The sequence below is a fragment of the Pseudopipra pipra genome, chromosome 6 (assembly GCF_036250125.1).
Source record: "Pseudopipra pipra isolate bDixPip1 chromosome 6, bDixPip1.hap1, whole genome shotgun sequence".
NCBI lineage: Eukaryota > Metazoa > Chordata > Aves > Passeriformes > Pipridae > Pseudopipra > Pseudopipra pipra.
This window is the reverse complement of record NC_087554.1, coordinates 58,804,702-58,819,439: the sequence shown is the minus strand read 5'-3', so window position 1 is coordinate 58,819,439 and position 14,738 is coordinate 58,804,702. Positions and strand designations below refer to the sequence as shown.

The 14,738-nt window shown below is 41.4% G+C and overlaps 1 protein-coding gene across 1 annotated transcript in view; it reads right to left on the bottom strand.

Annotated features, from left to right (window-relative positions):
• KCNH5 (potassium voltage-gated channel subfamily H member 5) overlaps window positions 1-14,738 on the bottom strand; it is a 166,446-nt gene that overhangs the window by 144,546 nt on the left and 7,162 nt on the right. Inside the window, exons 2-3 of the mRNA XM_064659421.1 lie at window positions 8,478-8,601; window positions 1,836-1,942 (exon numbers count right to left, since the gene is read on the bottom strand). Of these exons, the coding sequence (XP_064515491.1) occupies window positions 1,836-1,942; window positions 8,478-8,601 (231 nt within the window). The remainder of the gene's footprint in view (window positions 1-1,835; window positions 1,943-8,477; window positions 8,602-14,738) is intronic.

Sequence of the window (14,738 nt, the reverse complement as noted above, 5' to 3'; positions counted from 1 at the left end):
TCCAGCAGACAATTCACAACCCAAAGCAAAAACCATCTGGCTTGTTACAGGACAGTAACCAAGAGAAGGCTTTTCTCGTTTCATACTTAAATAAAATAGAGAGGAATTTACTTTAGGAATGGCCTGTTCTAGAGCAGGATCCTCTTTAATAAGAGGAGCCAGGGTTGGGGAGAGCACAGGATCTCTGAGATTCCCTTTGGAAATCACACAAACACAAGACATGGCAGTGCTGGGCAGCACCACGAGCAAAGATACCCAACAGGACTCTGTCCCAGGAAATTCCCCTGTTGTGAGGGGGCATCCAGGTGAGCTGCACAGGAAACAGGCAGAGAAGCAAGAAATCTGTAGAACAGACACATCCATATGCTTAGGAAACAAAAAGAGGTCATTTGGAGGGCTCTCCTGGACACCTGCAGGAACAGCTGGACTTCAGAGCTGCTCTTGCTTCTCTTTTTAATTAAGGTGTTGGCTAAAATGCCTTGCAGCAGGCAGAATTGTAGAACTCTAATGACATTTCCTGCTGCTTAAGTACACATAGAGGAAGACTTAGTCTAAAAAGGGAAAACAGAGGTAAAGCATAAGAGGAGGTATCCAGGATGCTCTGTTCAATGTCATGAAAGGTTTATGTGAGTTTGCAGTGAAATGGGGCAGTCAGGCACAGTTAGCTCTTTCCTGAGGCACACCATTCCCTGCCCTCAGACACAGCATGCAAGAAAAAGCTCCAACATAAGCTTGTCAAGGTGCTCCCTGCCAGCACCAAGGCCCATCCAGGGGGAAGCACAGCCTCAGGTACTGGGCTCCGGGCAGGTGAACCAGGGAGGAAGCTCCCCAGCCCCACAGTAACTGCACCCTGTACAGGGCAGTGAAAGCCAAACTGAAGAAAACATCTCCATCAGGACTGTTCTTGGCTTGTTCTTGACACAGCCACCAACCCAATCAACTAGGTTCTTTCTGCTCAGGGTAGAGGAACCTGCTTTTCTGGAGCATGTTTCATCTGACAGTTCTGGCTTTCTATCTTGGGAAGGTGGTCTGTGCTAGTGGAGGAGGTTGTTCATTTACACTGACAACAGCAGGAATCGCAACCATCAGCTCAGGAAAGATGTCCACACTGCACAAGTCCAGTGTGAGACCACACAACAGCGTGGGTTTTGCTCAGCATGTGCTATGAAGTTGATAAGCCAGAAGCAGTACAGCCCACACGTGTGGCAGGACAGAAAATGTGACTGGAGTGGCTCATGGATAAGACAAAATGAAGAAAGTCTTCTCTGGTTCTGGCAACTTCCTGCAAACCCAATGCCACCAAGAGGAAGGGAGCCAGCTCCTGCATCTAATTAAGTTACAAATTCCCTGGTTTTCTAACTAATCCCTGGGCTATGTGCCAAATTTAGTACTCTCACCAGAGCTCATATGTGTTGGTTTACACACCACAGAGGCATCCTGACACTGCTGGGAGCATCCACTCGCAGCAAACAGGGTCTGGGTTCTCACTTGTGGAGGCATGGGGGAGTCTTCTAAGGGATGTGGGGGAATCTCATTCAGGATTTCTTTTCGCTCAACCCAGTCAGTTTCGCTTCAGGGAAACAATCTTCAAAACTAAATATATTTCGGAAAGGAGTCAGACTCGAGATAGCACGGAACAACTACTATTCCTGGCAATCTGAATGCTTGTCCTGAAAAGAGAGCTCTCTTCTTGAGCTGTGGCAACCAAAATACCTGTTTCTTCTCTAAATCTTGCCCCAACTTGCCCATATGTCAAAATGAAAATTTATTTTAGTCTATTATATACTTTAAATATGCATTGTCACTCCCAGCACCATACACAAATATATACATACTGTTTTTCTTGTAGAGGAGAATTTCGAAGCAGTTTGACTCATAGTTGTCGAAAGTCTGTCTGACTTTTTCAATGGTCTTCTTGTCTGTCAGTTCACCATACATAAAACTGAAAAAGAAATAAGGTTTCTCTTTTTTTCTGGACAAACAACTTTGTTACAGTCACCTTAAACAGCCTAGGCATTCGAGACGCTGTGAACTGTCATTTACCAAGGTTTAATTATGATTTACACTTCATTTAAATATTTGGAGTGTCACAATGACACCTACAATAGTGAGTAACCATGACCACCTTCTTACTGTAAATGACTACAAATAAATCCACTGTAATGCTTCATTAAGTGCTTTTTCTGAGTATATCTTTAAGGATATATGGTTATATATCCTTATAGAGAAATAGCTGACAGCTTATGAAACCATTATCTCCACAGCTGCAGGCCACGGCAGGATTGCTGTCAAAACAGAGAAAATGGAACAAAACCTCTAAAACCTCCCAAATTTTGTTCAATCCTCTTGAAAAACCTTCTGGAGGAGGAATGCAAGCTATTACAGGTAAAGGCTGTTGGCTGAACTGATGGCAACAAATCTAATCTTCTCAAGATGCATTTGGGATAATAAGATAATCAGAATTCTTTTACTAAATACCAATTACAAATAGAGGTAGGATTTAAACAGTGAAGAACAATGACTGTAATGTTCTGAAAATTCAGTACGGGTAGCAAGCGTATGAGTTGTCTCATACAACTATATATGTGTAGCTGTGCCTGCACTACTACCAAACAACCAAATTTATCCTCATTTTCCTTACTGCATACTGCATTTCTTTAATAGTTTAGTGGAAAATATTAAAAAGCTTTCAGAGATGCATCCCTCTCCAGGCTGATAATATAAAAATGTAATTTTAACTCTGCTATTTCTTGACACTTGACCATCTCATCTTCGCATTCTTTTCCAGGTCAGACTTCCAGCTGGTGTAAGCAAACCCAACTCCCTGACCTAACTTTTGAAAGCCTTTGTAAGGAAACAGCCAGGCTTTTATTGTCATTCTTTCCTGGATTAAAAATAAGCGAAGGCGGCTCTGTGCAAATGCCCAATTAGAGAACTGAAGTAAAATGGAACATGGGATAAAAGCTTTCAGGCACTTGGATGAATATACTTTTAATTGATCAGACTTTTTTTTTTCCCATTCTCTTTGTTCACAAATAGTTTGGGCTTCAGCTGAAACCTACAAGAGACAACCCTGAGAATACGAAAGAGAAAAGCTATCAGTGCCTCTGTGGTTTCAATGCAGCTTCTCCTATTGATCAACAGACCTCCAAAGGTTCAATAAACATTTATTTTATGTCCACTGCTCTGAAAGAAACAATAAAACAGCATAGTGCTTACTGGCTCAGCAAGCATTAAAGTACTCAATGAAGGCCAGACCATGAATCTTTTCTTTGCACAGCCAACCGAGGGAGGCAGTGAGGCTGCTCCCAGGACAAGGTGCTGCCTGACATGGGTGATGGAGGCAGGCACAGGGCATGGGAATGAATACAGCACCTGGAAATTACTACAGGTGCCTTTTCACTGGTAACACAGGGACTTCTATTGTTTAGATTGGTTATTAGGAAAGATTTCCTCACTAAAAGGGTGGTCAGGCATTGGAATAGGCTGCCCAGGGATGTGGCGGAATAACTACCCCTGGAAGTGTTCAAAAACATGAAGATATGGCACTTGGGAGCATGGTTTAGTGGTGAAGATGATAGTATTGGTCTAACAGTTGAGTCAATGATCTTAGAGGTCTTTTCCAACCTAAATGTCTCTGTGATTCCATGAATGGTGTGGCATAACTGTTACCTTTGGGACAGCACTGCAGTGGAGATGCCCCTACAATGCCTGACATCAGGAAATGGTTTTCCCCAGTCGCAAGACTTCATTAATGTACTGATTATCATTAACATACACAGCTGTCTCAAGGAGATGCAAAACACAGCTTACTGCTCATTTTCAAATGACCTGCCTTTCTTTCCCAATTTCAGTTGATAATCTTTTATACATCTATACATGAGATGACAACAAAAAGAGTTTGATATTTCTTTTTTAATCTGTGCCTTTTTTAATGCACTGATGCATCTCTTTTTTGTGTTCTTGAGACTTAAAAACAATGTTTTGCATAGTCCTGGAGGAAAAAATAGCAAGAATTTGTTGCAGTGCTTGATTTTACATGACTTATAACACAGAAAGTCATCATTAATTAGTGTTAAAATGACAAATCCTACTTGACGTTGAGAGGTGGACGATACCAGTTACTGCTGCTGAACATGATCAATCAACTTTATGTTTTAAATTAAAGGCAGCTTATGGTTGCAGTAAACCTGTAATACCCAAATCATATATTATGCTCACATATAAAGAGACATTTTAAAGGCTTGTGGAACAATAAAAACATTTTTCAGAAGGCAATTTTTAACAGCACCAAAGAAATCTCAGAGCCTTTCACTGTACGAGTTATATAAGATCTCTGCTTATCACAGGTTTAATTTAATTTAGTCTGTCCTATTTTGTACACATGGAGGGACTCCTACTTCTCTAGTCAATCACTCTGTCTTTTTCTGCCTCATGGTTTTTTTCTGTTATTTAGTGCTTGTTGAGTGCCTTGAGTGCAAACTGTACAAGACATAAATATCAAACCCACTCTGCTACTGGGAATCTCACTACGTAGAAAACAGGCTTATCAAAGAGAAGCAAGACTTACTGAAATACTCAGAGAAAGACACAATCTTAGATATTTTTTCCATCTTCAAAACAGAACAGTTGTCATTTAAGATGCTTAGGCTCCCACCTCCCTCTGAAAGCATGCCTTGAACAGAAAAGCCTCATCCAAAGCTTCATTTAGTGCTCCTCTGTCCTTTGTCAGGATCCAGAGCACGGGCACCAGAGCAGGTCCAGGTTTGCAGCGTGTGCCAGGGCAGCAACAGCTGTTTGAGAGGAATTATCCAGGACAGGTGAAGCACAGAAGGCATCCAATCCTATCCGATTTACAGCATTCAAGGCATTGATTGCAACAGACAAAACATCTACCCAAGAGGAACAGCAAATGCACCTCAATAGCTTCAAAAGCCTGCAAGGTGAAGAGCACACATCGTTTCTGAGAAGAAACAGTGCAGCTCCCTGGGTCCCACTTGCACACTCAGCGGGGTTTCTTTGCAACAGTTTTGGCAGTAAGGAGGCCTTCAAACACACAAAAAAATCAGGTCACAGTGGTGCCATCTCAGTATCAAATCTAGTTTTATTCAAGTCCACCACACTGAACCCACCATGCAAAATCCCATTTATTTGAACACAGTGGGAATTTTGCCACTAGCTCCACTGGAGCCAGGATTTCCCTTGCAGACTCTTTTTAATCCCACTTGTGACGGCAGTAAATCAAAACAAGGGAGAGCAGAGATGCTGACCAAGTGTTTCAGTGAAAACAGTGCCTATAAAAATCTTGGGTGCAACGAAGGGTAAGCAAAGCAAAGTCTGGAGTGAATGCCAAGTGTAAAATGCCAGGGTAGGTCCACTAACCAGCCACTCAAAGGGTGCCTTCTCTTCCAAAGGCTGGATGAGAACACAGAGCTTAACTGATAAGCAATAATATTTAGAAAACACTGATCATGAAACCAGTAGTTTTCCTGGATGCTGGCTGACTTCCTGATGCACATCCAGGCAAGTTTTTTTGGTAAAATAGAGGTTAAATGTCACAGATGCCCCGTCCCTCCTGGACTGTCAGCTCATTTTCATTTGGCACAGCAATGCTTCACAAGCACATGAGTTGTTCCACCTAAAAATTCTATTCATTTTAGCACTCATTCACACCAATTTTTCTATATATCAGCCCAAGCTACACATGCAATTTTGGGTGCCATGTGCACTCAGAAAGAACACATATCAACTCCCATCACCCAATATTACGTAGTCTGACTTCTATGTACACTGTGCCTTAAAAGGTGTATATATATATATATATATACATATATATAAAAATACATATATATATATAGTGCCTGTGAAACTAGGGAGACTGGCTCTTGTGCTAAGTGATTTTCCTGCCAATGGGCCCATTGTTGCTGATTACAAAGATGAGAGAAGTGCAAAATCAAAAGAGTTACCAGCCTGTCACACGACTAACTTATGGCTGAACTGGAACAAAAATCACTCACACCTCCAGGGACTTAAGTTTATCCTCCTCTCCCTGTGATTTGTAGTAGCCAAGACCACCTGAAGACTGAATACAACGATCACAGAATCACAAAATTATTTAGGTTGGGAAAGACCTTTAAGACCTCTAAGATCATCAAATCTAACTGTTAACCCAGCGTTGCCAAGTCCACCATGAAACCATGTCCACAAATACCACATCTACATGATATATGAACAGTCCCAGTGTAGGGTATGGGGTAGGAAGAAGGATAAAGCAAATACTTGCTGGAATACCAGGAGAAAAGCATGGCTGAAAGATGATTTGAAGGCACTTATAGTCAGGGGGAAACTTACCAAACATTGCAAAAACTATAAACTGTCCTTTATCCCACTTATGATCACTAATAACAGTAACTGGAATCAGGGGGTAGACATACATAATTTTTATCTGTGTTTTTAATTTAGTTGAATTTTTGACACTGAAAAGTTGTAAAAGTAGACCCTTCTGAAACCTGCAATAAAGCTATGGCACAACAGCACTCTCATCCCAGATCACAGAGCAGTAAAGCAAATATTACATATAAAGCAATTTTTATGTAAAATTTATAATCTGGGCATAACATAGCAAAGCTCCAAAGACAGTGCTCTGGAAGGCTGCATGTTGCGTGTCAGATCACACTGAAAATCTGTCCAGCCCTCTGCTAATCTGAAAGTGGGATGTCTCCAAAGAAGCAGGAAAAATCTGCATATGTAACTTGTAGAATCACAGAATGATCTGGGTTGTAAGGGACCTTACAAATCATCTAGTTCCAATCCCCTGCCATGGGGTCTACACCTAGACCAGGTTGCTCCAAGCCCCATCCAACCTGTCCAAGAGACAGACACAACAGTATTGGTCATGCTTTGAAGTGTAGAGAGGGCTCCCCAAAATCCACAGGTAGATGTACAGAATGAAAATTAAGGAAAAAAAATCTTTGCTACAAACCAATAACTCCTCCTTGATTTGCATCTGCACAATTCACCTGTAAGACCTATTTCAATGTGGTCAAAACGGGATCCTTACAAATGGTAACAGGAAACTATCACATTCACAATAAGCACCCATGAGCACAAGGGAGTCATTATCAGAGAGCTACTGCTAAACCTTCACTTACTCAACACTTTCCTAAAATAACATTTTATATTTGTAATTATTTTAATGTGCACAGGCTATGAATGTGCTGGCTCACAGCAAATTTATTTCAACATACAGGATGGCAGAGAGCAAAGGGGAAAGCATGTATGAATATCCAGCAGCTGTGATAAGGCTATTCCTTCAGCCCCACTGAGTATATCAACTCTGTTGCTACCGTGTGAATGAATATTTCATTTCAGCAGCACATGCCCATCTCCTGTCTATTTCCCATCAGAGGACACTTGGCTGCACAGAGCAATCCTAGATTCCCAAGGCTTTCTTCTCTTGCCTGCACATGAGAGCAGGGACTACACATCAGCACGTGTTGCTTTCTGGAGTAAGCAATGACTGCCATCCGGGGACAGGCTCACTGCCCACCCTGCTCCCACCAGCATCAGTCAATCATCAGTGTATGGCAGCACTCATCTCCCAAAAATTATGACTGTAGATCACAGAATCACAGAATGGTTTGAGTTGGAGGGAACTTTAAAAGATCACCTAGTTCCAACCCCCTGCCATGGGCAGGGACACCTTCCACTAGACCCGGTTGCTCAAAATCCCATCCAGCCTGGCCTTGAACACTTCCAGACATACAGTGCCCTCCTCCCAGTGCCTGGAGTTGGTCAGTCCCTGAAGGCAGAAAGGGAAAACCTACACAAACTTGTATCTCAGCTATTCCTTGTTTGCCTTGCTCACGCACACATGCACACGCACACGCATCAGGGATTCAGTCCTTCCCCAAAGCATCTCCTTTTAAAGGATGCAGCAGACAAGGCACAGATGAATGTCTGACCACAAATCACAGCTGCTCGCTCCTGAAAGACCACCAACAAAAAGAAAAACCCATAAAGCTGTAATGCTTAGAGTAAATATATCGGCAGCTTAATCACCCTCTTGGGAGTAAAGATGCACTTTGTGCATTACTGTGCTCTGTGTGTGCTTAATAACAAGGGCCAACAAGGGCTACAGAACAGTCCACTGACTCCTGGCATGGCAAGAGCAGAATTCAGAACAACCTAGCAAAAAAAAGTCTTTGAAGTATATTAGTTAACTTAAAAACCCATTCTTTATTGCATCATTAGCTAGAGCATATTATTACCAATACTAGCCAGGATAAATTTCAAAGTGCTTTGCCGTGTTCTGGATAAGTTGCTGCTTTCATTTTTTAAAGCCTGTTCTAATACTTCAGTTCCTGCAGGACAATGCCTGTCTTAGATCAATCCTTTTTCCAAAACCTCCCTGTTCTTCCCAGCATATTATAAACTTACAAGTGCATCAAGTATCAGCAGACAGACAGTGGGCATACCTGCAAGTGCTACTCTTCTGCATGACGTCAGCTCGATGGTATCCAGAGAGTTTACAAAAACCGTCATTACTATAAACTACAGGCCAGTCCACAATCTGGGCGTTTCCCAACAAAAAACTGGACTCTGAAACGAGAAAAAGAGAGACAGGGCTGTTGTCAGTGGCAAAGTACAATTAAATCCTCCATGTGTTACACAGCAATCGCTCATGGTGGCAACTTCTATGGTGACGTTTCAGAGGGAACTGAAATCAAAATGGGCATCAGAAAAGAAATCATGATGAAACAGGATAACTCCTAGTAATGTAAGCAGCTTCTTACACCCCAAAATACTGATATAAGCACCAATGTTTTAACAATTTAGAAAGGATTCATTTATTCAAAACATCTGGTCAAGTATCATGTTTGATTTTTATTTCATATGTATCTTGGAATCAACCCTAAATTAACTTGCAAACTGAGTGTTAAATGCTAAACTGTATGTGAGCCCAAAACTGATGACGACTCTCTCACTTGAGATAAGTAACTTTTTCCTCCTGACAGGTCCAAGCTGGTTTTGCAGAGCACAGGCAGCATTACTGGGATGAGGGACAGAGAGTGTCAGGAGCCGCCAGGGAAGATCAGATTGCACCCGTCACATCTCATAGTACACCACGTGCCACATCACATCTGGGAGTGTGGATATTAACTGTGATATGGAAATTTAGCATGATGAGTGCCAAAGGGACTTACACATTCAAATAATACAAAACAGGTACCTGAAGGGCCTACAAGAGAGATGGAGAGGGAATTTGTATAAGGGCATGTAGCAAAAGGACAAGGGGTAATGGGTTCAAAATTACAGAAGGGCAAGTTTAGATCAGATACTGGGAAGAAGCTTTTTACTGTGAGGGTGGTGAGGCACTGGCACAGGTTGCCCAGGGAAGCTGTGGATGCCCCATCCCTGCAAGTGTTCAAAGCCAGGTTGGACAGGGCTTTGAGAAACCTGGTCTAGTGGAAGGTGTCCCTGCCCGTGGCAGGGGGGTTGGAACAAGATGGTCTTTAAGGTCCCTTCCAACCCAAACCATTCTATAATTCTATGAACTTCAGTGGCAGTCTACTAAAAATGCAAATAGGTGGGTTTGGCACATCCTAGTAACATGCATCCACTGCTGCAAATACAAAATATGGGTAGGGAGTATTTCTGGGAGGCTGAACTCGGGTTTAAATATCACTTCAGTCATCTGTTCTTTCAGTCAGTGCCTACAGTTTATATGCATGGACTGGCACCAACACATTATGAGTTAGTCCTAAAATAGTTTTATTCTTCCATCCCTGCTTTTAGTAAGGCCTTTCCAGAGAAGGAAATACCCATTTTACTTAAACACAATGTTGTGGGATTTTATGTTCATTGACACTGTAAACATTCCTAATTTTGTTTCAGAAATAATATTCTCCCTTCATAGAGGTTCTAAAATTGTGGTCTGTGGTAATCTTCAGTGTTTTCTTTGGTTTTACTGTTAGTTTCTAATTTCATTTTGACTGAAGCTATGGAACTAACTGGTGCTAAAAAGCTAACTAACTAACAATGGTGCTAAAAAGCTGTTAAAATATAACTATTAACAATCATTGCTGCATAGAAATTATAGGAAATGTTCCTTTCAGCAGTTCTTGTGGGGGAAAAAAATTAAGGATATTTTTACAAATTTTCCTCGTAATAGCCATGAATGGTTATGACAACTACAGACATAATACTAAGGTGCACACATTCATTTTCACATAAAATGATATGGGGTTTGCATGAGCTACACACTACTGGAATGTACATTATGCAAACATTATTCTATTGAATTAGGAACATGTACTAAAAAAAATGGTATTTCTTTTTCCTTTATAAGCATGAATTTAGAAAAAAATAATCTGGAGATTATTGGATTATGTATAGAAAAGCAGATTTAAAAATATTTAAAAGCCGACCAATGGGAGAAATAAAAGTTTAGATTTTGTGAAATCTAACACTCTTAAGCTCAAAGCATTTATTTGAATCCATCACAAATATTCTTAAGCCTAAATGTCAACTTTTAAAATTTGCTTTCCTACCCAAAGGGAGATGCCCTCGCTACAAGCAGCAGGAGACCCAGAGGAAAGCCTGAGCATTACATAAAATCTCCCTGGCTTCCCACAGCCCTCTCTGCCTGGGGACTCAGCCCAGCTTTCCTCACCATGGCACAGACAGTAACACAGGGGACACTGTGGAACCCCTGGGAACCAAAGGGTTCACTGCAGCTCATCCCACTGTGTTATGTTTCCCCCAACACCCTGCCTCTTCTCCAATTTGGAAAAGTGGAGACACCACAAGCCCTCTAAACCTGCCAGGCTCTCCCCATGGTTGCCACCCTGCCACCACCACATCCCAGCAGCTGGAGAGGATGGGAACACAAGCAATTCTTAATTTCCCATCCCACTAGGAAACAACCAAGATTACAAGCCCTCTGGTTAAATTCAGAAAGACTGTCTTTATAGAATTGTCTTTCGCCGAAATTCTGCTCACGTATCTCGACACAAAGGGCACAACCTGGTGAGGAGAGGCTGCAGTACCAAATACACTCATGGATGCTCTGCACATCTCTGAGCTCCCCAGAGGACCACAGTCCAAAAGCAGATAACCCTGCTCCAAAGCCTCCCCATCCACAGACATAAACTCGATCGTGTATTCCCACCACGTCACTGTTTCAGGACACAGAGTACACAGCAGAAGATTCGTGTTGCAGCCAGCAGCTGATCAACAGCATTTAATGGTTGTCTTTTATGGACTTTATACTTCTTCACATCAGAGGGTCTCAAAATACTTGATAAGGCACTCAACAAACTGATAAGTCCACAAGAAACTTGTGAGGGAACAAAACATAAAGCCAAACTATTGATAGATGAGAGGGTTTTTTTTTTTAAATCCCATAAAAATTAGAAGGAAAAAAAAAAAAGACACTAGAAGTATCTTGGTTGACACTAGTATTTGTAATATTAGATCAGATACATAGTATATGTACTATAAAACTGACCAGATATTAGAATATGTTTTCTTTTGTCCTCACGAATTTTCTTTTACTTAACTGACTTCTTTTTACCCTTGTTTCCTAAACAAGTAAGGCTTATTCATCCATGCTCCACATGTGACTATGAATCATGGAACAATTTAGGCTGGAAAAGACCTGTAAAATGACAGAGTCCAACTGCAAGCCCAGCACTGCCAGATCCACTATCAATGTGTGTGTGTGTGTGTGTGTGTGTGTGTGTGTGTGTCCTATTCCAACAGAAGGAAAATCTTGAATCAATGTTTACCTCTTGTTAAAGACCAGTGAATTTAACTGTGGGCACAAAGCCACAGGAATCCACGTTCCATTAATGTTGCTGCTCACTGAGCAGCTTGATAAAATTCAAAGAAGAAGGGTCAGCATGTGACCCTTGGGTTTTATTGTGTACCCAAGTCTCAGCATCCACAGGACTCCCTATATTTAACCTACCTTATATTTTATCAGGAGTCATGTTACTTTCTCCAACTAAGACACAATTAATTCTTTCCTATTTCCACAGTTTCTCCAGATCAAAACTCCAGACAGATTTAACTCTACATTATCCAGCCCATACTCAGCTGCAAACATCCAAACCATGTACTGGATTACAAGACACTTCAAAAGACCCTCTCTTTTTTGGCCATAATTTCTTAAAACCACATCACCACCACTAGCCATTCATCGAAAGTCCACTTCTGCAGTTACCTCCTCTGAGATGGATCCACAGCCAGTCGTGGACTACTAAATCCACCTGCATGCCTGACTTTTGTTTCTCTACAGCTCAGAGACATGGCTTCCTTGCTAAGAAAGGTCAATCACAGTTGTGTCTTTGGTTACAATTTCCATTAGTCTTTAGCAAATTCCACTCTGTTCCATTTCCAGCTGGCTGCTTGAACAAGGTGTAAGAGACTAGGGTAGGAAAAGTCTAATTTCCTCTCTATCTCCAGTTGCCACAAGGCAGCCAAAACCAGAGGTGTTCAGACTCCCTTCATGGTAGAGGCAAGTTCTCCTTGCCTGCTCAAGTCTTCAACAGATAAAACCCGTGTTTTATGCCTCCTGCAGAAGAAAAAGAAAAGGAACCAACAGAAGGTCTGCAAATGGCAGAGTGATGAGCATAGCAAGGACACCAGCACTGGGATCTCCACAGCTCTACTCCTGTCAGATTCAATACATAAGAGCTATAGTCTGCAAGCAAGTTTTTTGAAAAAATATGTTATATAGGAGGTATTTCAAATAACAAGTATTTCTTAACAGAGTTGAGCTACTAATAACTGGACAACACCAAATTCATCCATTACACCCACACTGGAACAAATGGATTTAAGTAAACCACAACTTCACTGAAAGAACAGTATCATAGGAGGGACTGCCAAGGATAGCCAGAGTTACAGATGGTAATGCATAAATACAGCTTGTATTCTGCCATACGGCACTAGTAACTAGTGCAGTATCTGTGCTATGGCCCAGAAAGGAAAATCTTTTCTTTCCATTTACAGCAGCTCCCAATCTCACCAGTATTTTACTACGGAGTTTGGGAACTTCCCCACTGGTCAGCTGGACATGGGCCATTGCTGAAAGCAGGACAGTAAATCTGACAGACAGTGGTCAGACCCAGCACATGAAACTCTACGCAACTGGGATCCAGATGACCATGGGGTAGTGTCACATACTCTGAAAACATTAATATGCAGCCAACTTCAAAACTTGCGTGATGATTAGTCTGAAATCTCTGGTAATGTATTCATCCTTGCTTGGATTTCTCCAATGCACTGAAAATCCATTTCCACTTCTCATTTCCTTAGAGATAAAAAGTCAATTTTTGTTATTTCTAAGCTTGTCTTGATGTCATTGCCTCCACCAATCATTTTATTCACCCATCCCCCTTTCTGATATATTGCAGAGAGCCCAAATCACAAACTTGTAGGTTGTATAAGCTCTCTGACTAGACACCTCTAAACACCAGTGTCTGTCTGTAAGAGCAGGGAAGCAGGGCTCTGCCAGCAGACTCATCTGTCTCAGAGTTGCTAGATTCCTCTTAAGAAGGCATCAGGCTTTTTATTAGCTATTATAATTCTCCTATTTACAAGGTTTAATACTTATGGCAAAGAATTAGGGTATTAGAGGCATACAGTTAGCAAAATTTCAGGTTGGAAAACACAATTGAGGAAAACAATTTTTAAAGGCACTGTATTTGCTGTCGCCACACTTCTGTTTTGTATAGAGACTCTTTTGTATACAGGCAGCCAATGCTGTAGAGCAGCAAGCCTTTAATCTTACTCTATCTTGCAGCAGCTAACACCCAACACAGCCTTGTTTTGTTATTAAAATAAAATAAAAACACCACAGTGTGCAAGCAAATTTTTTAACTAACAAAATGCCCAAAGCAGTGTAAAATTCATATTATGTAATGACAGGAGAGCAAGAACAGCTAAATCATTCCAGGAGATATGCTTAGCCAAGTGAGAAATGTTGTCTCTAATCATCTTTTCTCAAGAATGCTTGGATACCACTTATAACCAAAATTGTTTAAATCACCATTTCAGAATTCCATCTCATCTGGAGAAAACAGGCAACTGATCTTTTTAGAAAACTCGCAACTGAAAAGATGTTCTAAAAAAATGAAGTAGTAGAAGAACCAAAGTAATAATAATGATTATAATAACAAAAAGAAGCAGTATTTCCATCTAGGAACAAACTCCTAACTCTAGCAAATTTACACAGAGCTGTCCTTCAGAACTATCACCCTTCCACTGCAGAGCAAATGCAGACTAGACCAGACAGGGTCTGTGAAACGTCTGGAATTTGCCTTTTTTGCTAATGTTGTCTTATAAAAGCCCCAAACCACTTAAACTGCTGTCAGCTGATTCTCCTTATAACTACACAAGGTCAGCACATTGCTGCAGACTTGTTTAGAGCAACCTGGAAAACTAGTGGTGATCCCCTGCGTGTGTGTGCCAGGGAGGAGTATCCTAAAAAAAGTTCTCCTTTTTAATTTTCTTTTAGCTTTCCTGAGCAAGTCTTGGCCCTGACAATGCATATTTCTACTGGCGTTGTTTGTGGTGACTCCAACCACACGCTCCAGATGTACTGCATCCCCACAGAACACAGCAAAAATCCTAAGCCCTTTCAGAGGGCACAGCCCTCTGAGATTTGCCTCAACAGGCACCAACACCCCTCCAGCTCCAGGGTCGGCTGCAGACAAACCTCTCTTCTT